Source organism: Drosophila novamexicana, unplaced genomic scaffold (assembly GCF_003285875.2).
Source record: "Drosophila novamexicana strain 15010-1031.04,08,12 unplaced genomic scaffold, DnovRS2.1 tig00001302-arrow-arrow-pilon, whole genome shotgun sequence".
In the NCBI taxonomy this organism is placed as follows: Eukaryota; Metazoa; Arthropoda; class Insecta; order Diptera; family Drosophilidae; genus Drosophila; species Drosophila novamexicana.
The window spans coordinates 1,205,868-1,213,494 of NW_020824849.1; the positions used below are offsets into that span (position 1 = coordinate 1,205,868).

General features: G+C 42.1%; 1 protein-coding gene across 1 annotated transcript; it reads left to right on the forward strand.

The window, feature by feature from the left end:
* Positions 1 to 2,823: 2,823 nt before the first annotated feature.
* LOC115767067 (cuticle protein 16.5) lies at positions 2,824 to 6,821 on the forward strand (the record flags this gene model as incomplete). The annotated part of the gene is made up of 5 exons (XM_030711207.1): positions 2,824 to 2,853; positions 2,908 to 3,163; positions 3,344 to 3,700; positions 6,354 to 6,447; positions 6,522 to 6,821. Coding segments are annotated over 5 exons (807 nt in total), but the record flags the coding sequence as incomplete, so codon positions are not given.
* Between the last annotated feature and the right edge of the window lie 806 nt (positions 6,822 to 7,627).

Here is a 7,627-nt window from a genome sequence, read left to right on the forward strand (position 1 = left end):
ATTGCAAAAAGCAAATATTTGTACTTTTGCAAAAAATTAGCTAGAAAAAACGTGATATTTTGTTATACGATATTGCGCTTTACTTCAGCAGCGCACTGTTAAAGTTTTAATGATTGGCAAATTACGTTTCAATTTTTGATACTGTTGTTAAAGTTCAGTAAAAGGGCATTTATAAATTGTAATCCGAGCGATTTTTAAAAATCAAAGCACATGTAAGCTGTATCTCATTCTAAGCCGTACGTATAATGGCATCTGAGCTTTCGACTATGTATATTCAGTTGCTGAAGCTTTGCAAGCACATTAAAGTTTGTAAAAAAGCTCACCAGACGTAAGGCACCTTAAATGAATAACTTCAACTGTCTCTGTCACTGTCACCTCATCATCGAAATTGGTTACCGCTCGCCAGGCAAGACATGCAAAAGTCTGAAATGGAAAACTTTTGAATTCGCCGAAGCAACTTTCAACTGCAGTTGACCTCTGTTATGTTTTAGCATATTTTGAAAGTTAAAGCATAAGTAAATATGAAGCCAACAGCAAATAGTTGAAGGCAGTCGAGCTGGCAAGCGATATGATGCTAATTAAGTAGTTCAAGACTTGCAATTACCGCGAAATATAATGCAAATAACAAAAAAAAAAAAATCGAAATATGCAAAATTAAATGCAAACAAAATTTCAGTGCAATGCGTGTAGTGCAGCCAATGCGAAGTAGGTCAATCGAATGCCAAGTGACAAAGAAAACAAGCAAGGGTGCTCTGCGGCTACTGTTCGACTTGGGGATACCCTGCAATCAGTGCCAAGCTGCGTCAATAAACATGCTATCTTGTTTCACATTATACAGCCACGGTGATTCCTCTCGCCCAGCCACACACTTTGTATGAGAAAAAGCAAGGGTCTATCTTTTTTTTTTGTTAATTTATCAGGAGCTCCTTCTACACGAGATCTAACATGACAAAATTCTTATCTGGTTTTTAGAATATATCAGAAAATTGCAGTAAGACCGTATTGCACTGGGTTCAGGGTATAAACCTCCTCGAGAAATACCTCCCCCACATGAAATACTTGCGAGGACAGGCAAGTATTTCATGTGTGAAGTTGCGCATCTTTGCAGCCACGACTGCAGCTGTCCAAATGTCCAGTTAAAGGTCGAGTTTTAAGCGAAAGTTCTGGACTTTTCCCTATTTATTTTGAGGGTTGTTTGCATAGCCCCTTCGGTACGGGTCCATTTCTGGCCGGAAGTCAGTTACGCTTAATTAAAATCAGATAAATACCCAAAGACAAATAAAAGCCGCGCCAAGTCAAGTGCAAGGCAGGCACGTCAGGCTGAAAATAAAACAAAACAAAATAAAACACCGTGAAATAAAACAAAACACATAGCGAAAGAGACACGAAAGGAAATTAGATACATTTTAAATTAAAAAAAAAGGCAAGCACAACTCGCTGATGTGCCCCAACCCACAAACTTTTCATTTCTTATAAAATATTTTATTTTGCATTTTTCCGCGTAAATTGAAATTCAATGGAATTCTCACAAAAATGTAAGGTCACAAAAGAAAACAAAAGAAGCAAGACAAATGTAAAACATTAAACAATAAACAGCAAAATTTGACTTGTAATACCCTAGCAAGAGTAGTTTTTAAGATAACTATTACGAGAGGACAACTAAAATTGGTTGAGAAAGAAACAAGGAAATGCAAACAAACAGCGAGTCACTATAAGTTAGTGTTAGGGAACGAGCAGTAGTACGCATAGCCGAGTAGCAAGTAAAGAGTATGAGTCGAACAATAGATAGCGAGATTCAAGCGGCGAGTAAAGAGCTACGAGCTGCAATGAAATGAGGACAAATAAGCCGAAAGCGAGTTGCAAGTAGTACGAAGAAGTAAATTATAACTGAGGAACAGTAGCGAATAGCTGGCGTTAGCTATTAACGAAAAAGAACCCTAAGAGCTGTGTAGAAAAGAGATTGAAATACTTGAAAGCGAGGTTAAATAAGCTTAAAAAGAATCAAATATAACATCTGACGAGTTAGGCTCATTATTTTATGAAATGACGAGTAGATAGTAACGAATAATTGAATAACATCGGACGAACAGAAGCGAATAACTAGGAAAGAGAATAATCCCTTGAAGCAAATTCGAAATAACAAGTTACGTTTTAACAATTATTAATTCACGAAAAGACGAGTAGCCATAAATAATAGAAGCCAAGAAAACCGGACGAGTTGAAGCAAGAAGCTTTCTGCGAGTAGCTAGTAACAAGAATGATTCATACGGGCTATAAAGAAAATAAAATGCAAAATAGGAAAGCAAAAAAAGGAATGAGACCTGACATTTAAACAATAAATTATTCAAATGAACGAGAGCTAGCTTCACTGATAACATTTGGTTACTGCATCAAACGCCGGCAACTTAACGACATATTACAAGAATTATAAGGCTGTTAACATAATTGATATGATAATTGACATGGTAGTGCCATATGCTGAAATAGTTTATCAAGCTGCATGTCAAACACAATGTTGCTATGGCAGCGCTCCAAGCAAATTCTACGTAAATAACACGTATACGCCGCATTGCCCAGACAGTTGAAAGGCTGCCGTGTTGCAGCAAAAAACCATTTGTGTGCGTGTGTGAGATAGCAAAAGGGATACAGAGGGAGAAGGCGCAAGAGTGAGTGGTAGAAAATTTGAATTCCCAACTACTTTGGCAACTTAATTAAAAGTTTATGCGCCTGCAATTTCCTAGGGCGTCGTGTGTTCTCTGTCGATATGCAAACAAAATACAAATGAGTTGTCCTACGGCTGCTGTGTCACTGATTTATGAATGACGGATCTTGTGTCCGGGTTTGTGGGTGTGTGTGCGTGCGTTTCGTGTGTTCATAAGGCTGTATTCTATTGTTCATCTATTGTAGCTCATCTTCTGCCTGGCCGCTATAGCCATTGCCTGTGCCCAGGCCAAGCCCGGCGGTCCCGCTGCCTACTCGATTAGTGCGCCCAGCGTCGACCACGCCTCGGTGGGCAATACACAGGAGCATACGGTGAAGGGACACTACGGCCAATCGTCTCAGTCTGACTATGCCAGTCAGGTGCAGACCGCCCACTCTCAGTCCCATGTGCAGCGCTCCAGCATCAGCAACGATGGCGGCCTGGCGCCCGCCCACTATGCCGGTAAGTCAGCTCCGCATTCACTCTCACAATTCGCGACACATTCGCATTGCACATGCAACAACATTCACTCGGACATTCACAACACGCACAAAGCACTCACTTCACCTCATTCAATATGCACGTAGTTCATATGCTAACATTCAAAAAACAAAAAAACAAAAACAACAAATTCGTATCTAGCCGCGCCACAAGTCGCCAGCTACGCACTTGGACACACCGCGCCTGCCGCCCAAATACAGCTGACCAGCGGGCACGCTGCCTTGGGCCAGGGTCTGGCCTATGGTGGACACTATGCAGCCGCTGCTGCTGCGCCCACGCTCGCCTATGGCGGTCACTACGCCGCTGCCGCTGCCGCCCCAGCTCTGGCGTATGGGGGCCACTATGCAGCCACTGCGCCCGCTCTGCAGCTGTCGGGCGCCTCGCATCTGGGCTATGGCTATGGATATAGTGCTGCCGCACCGGCGCTCTCGCATGGTTATCTGACAGCTGCCGCACCCGCACCCGTTGTGAAATACGCCGCCGCCGCTCCAGCTTATGGTAGGTGCCACATAGTCCAGAGTGGCTGTAGTCCACTTTGCCAAAATCTAATCCCGAGCACCCTTTGCACCTCTCCTTAGCTCTAGTTGTGGTTGTAGTTGTGTAGCTTGTACTAATCTTCTAGCAATATTTTTTCCAGCTCGTGCACTCGTGCGAATATAATATCTAGTTGGGCTGTGATCTGATCCGATCTATGTTGGAGTTGTCTTTGGGTTTTCCTCTTGCTGCAATTTATTGTCCTCTCCTTTATTTCGCTAGCCAAGTGCACTTGGCCAAAACAAACTTTTTACGCTGTTTAAATACAAAGCCCAACTTTTATTTGGGCCATGCTTCGCCACTTTGCTGACAGCTGCAGCTAAATACGATGAGTGGGCGGGTCGGTATGTAGCCAAAGGATGAGGCTGTGTGCTCAGAGCAGCATGAATCGGAGCAAAAGACAAACATTAAGCCTTTGTGCCAGGACTTTGAGGCCAGTGCAAAAGTAAGTTAGGTTCTCAGAATCCAGTCACATTTCTGGCAAAAGCAAACGAGAGATCAGATATATTTTAACCATAATATTGGTCGGAAATAAATGTCCAAAATAATTAACAAGGCAGCAATTTTAATTATTGCGTAACTATCCGTCGTATATGTTGAACCCCATTGTTAGGAACATTTTTTAAAATTTATGTAAACCATCTGGAACCCAGATCTGGCAAACCAGTTTTTCATATCCATGAATTAGGATTAGGATTAGGTTCGATTACGGGTTAAGCGAGTTAAGCTCCGAGTCGAGCCGTTTTTGCTTTTAAAAAATATGATTCAATTCAGTTTTCAGGTCGACTGTTTTATAACTAATTTGCAGCCATCAAAAATTGTATGAAATACTCCAAAGGCCAAGAGTTGTTTAGATTTTAAACCTTTCCAACTCTAGGCAGCTCTGTTAGGTTAACAAATCCTAATTATGCAATCCAATAAGAGTTGCATCTGCTGTGCTCATTAGGAACATGTGTACATATATGTATTTGATAGACATTTCGTTCTATCAAGTATCCAACCCAACGAGCCTCTCGAATATACCCCCAACTGTAGATAAGGTAGTAAACAAAGGCGAGTAACGTTTCCGGGCAGTAAAATCGATAGATACCGGGCTGTAAGCATTATGCAATTATCTCATTAATATGTAAGGGCTGTGCTGAATGGGTCACTTGAAATACTCAATAAGAGAAGGGCAGCGTGCTGCGGGTGCTGCCAGACGTTGGGTATATTCAGGCGTTGCCACTGTTGCTTGCGTTAGCTGCTCAGAGGGACAGAGATAGAGGCAGAGAGAGAGGGAGAGAGAGAGAGAGAGAGTGATAGAGAAGCAGATAGTCGAGAGAGTGTTTCGTTGGGGGCGTTTTGAGCAATGTCGTTCAAAGCATGTCGTATAATCAATCATTCATTTATTGTTGCCAACTACTTTAAACCATTGACACGTGGCCCCGACAACGACAACGACGATGACGATGACGATGACGATGACGATGATGATGATGATGATGAGGTCGTGCCGCTACGCAAGTCCTCAAGTCGAACAGTCAGTTCGTCAGTCATTTGGACAAGTGCTATTTGGCATTGCCAGGCCATGTGCGCCTGCCTCGTACGCCTCTCGACAGCAGTCCGCAGGACAACAGTTCCCGACTATCTGGCCAATCCATGGCGAGCGTAGCGTTGCCGCACTTCACAACGCGTTTCAACTATTGCACAAAGACTCAACAAGTTGAAAAAATAGTTTCAAAACTACTCACACATCTACATATATATATATATATATATATATATATATATACACGGGTTGATAGGCACCCTTTTTTCAATTTGTTCCGTTGTTGTCTAACCTCAGTGAGCTTATTACTTATTACAAGCAGCTTATTTTCGTTTTGTTTTCTGTATTGCAGTAAGAGTTATTAATTTGCAGTAACTTTTTGTTTTACTTCATCCCATGTACAAGTGCTTTCTTGGACTGATAAGATTAACTCTCTGTTGTCACAGCCCCTGGGAGTTTCTCTTTTAATCGTCATTTTATTAAAGTGCAACTCGTTGCTGAATAGTGCACTCTAGTCTCACTACCGCCCTTCGGGCGAAAAAAAAAATGTTAGTGTGGAGTTCTCGGAATGCCGCTATGCTGATGCATTGTATACTTAGCCTTAACCGTTTGCTAAACAACCAGTGTTTTCTTCGAAATTTATGTTGTCCTGTGCGTTGCACGCACTGTTGCCGCATTTCATATGATGACAACCGGCCAGTGTGGTACGATTTTGGTGACCTTCTGTAACACACTGATACTCACGTCCGAGTATCTCATTTCAACTTAGCTTGACAATATAAAATTGCAGACCCTGACGTGCCACTTGATTGATGTCGACTTGTCAGTGTCATGCCATGTGTCCGAGTGTGGGCCAACCTGCTCAGATCCCGGCCTGTAACAATGGCCCAATTTGAGAGAAAGGTGGCAATTTTCATTGTTACTGTTGACAAACAGTGGCCAGGATTATTGATCGCTCTCAGATAAATGTACCCGGAATTAATATTCCTAAGCGTGCCGTTACCTCCACTTCTGTTTGGGTTAACTCTGATTATGCATTTCCATTGCCAGTGGGTTGTTGTTAATGCAATTTGTGTTTTTGGTCCACAGCACCTGGCATCATCGGACATGGCATTGGACTGGCTGCACCGGCCTACGCAGCACCGGCCTATGCCACGCATCTGTCTGCCGGCCCAGTGCTCAAGTAAGTAATGCCGCCGTGCGTTATAAATAGAGATGGATCGGCGAATGCATATTTCATATTTCTAACTCACGCAGGGCTGCCGTTGCCGCACCCGCTCTGGTGCACACATCCGTCTCCGGCCATGGCATTCAGTATGGCTACTAGAGCTTGGGATGACCCACAGTATGCTGCCTAACAACCACAACTCCCGCCACCGTCCACCAAGCCATCCGCCATCAGCCATCAGCCACCCGCAGCCGACAGCCAACATCCCCAACATGGAGTAAGCGGCTAAAAATAATATTCATGTCCAGCTGAATTGTAAATAGTGCGTCCCTTGGCCTTTTAATTGAAACTCGAAATTCAAAATGCACAAAATGGCCGAATTGCAACGTTGCCAATTTTCAGTGCGCCAATATATATATATATATTTGTTTTTCTTTTTAATTTTGTTTTTGGCTTAATTTTGTTGTAATATTATTTTATAAGCCATAGCAAAGCTCCATGTTAAGAACGGAAAGTCTCTATGTTACATGAATATTAGTTGTGTAATTTGCCTCTGTATTTTGTGCGTCTGCCCTCTATTTTTTGTTTTTGTTTTTTTTTTTTTATCGCGGTTGAACTTACTTTTTATTTAAAAGTTACTTTGTACAGAAAATGCATGTGAAATGTTGGAAAAAATAAAAACGTTTAATATATATCGACTTGATAAATTCTCTATGCAGCGTTTCGCTTTATTTGTGTTTTTGTTTTTGTTGTTTTTTAGGTAACACAGCGATAGACTCCCTTCCCAGGGGCCAGCATACTCCCAATACTGCAGTTACAAGATGATATATGAGCTCCGAAAACTATGCTACGATTTATTTTCCACGCTCCAGTTGAGCACTTGCCATACGTACTGCATATTTTATGGCGCAGTGCGTGGAATTTATCATGCTCCCCACATATATATGTATATATATACATATGTATACATACATACATAGCTACTGCATAGTCCAGTCCATGAATAGATCTATGGCTTACTCGCAATGTGCCAAATGCCAAGTGAAAGCCAAGCGAAAGTATTTAAGTTCAAATGACCAAAATCCCTTTTTAGGTCATTTGCGTATCACGCATACGCCGCGTGCGCCGCGCAAAGTTAAATATAGCACATAGAAGCTTATTTTTGGATATGTGTTGAAAAAAGCAAAGAGCAACA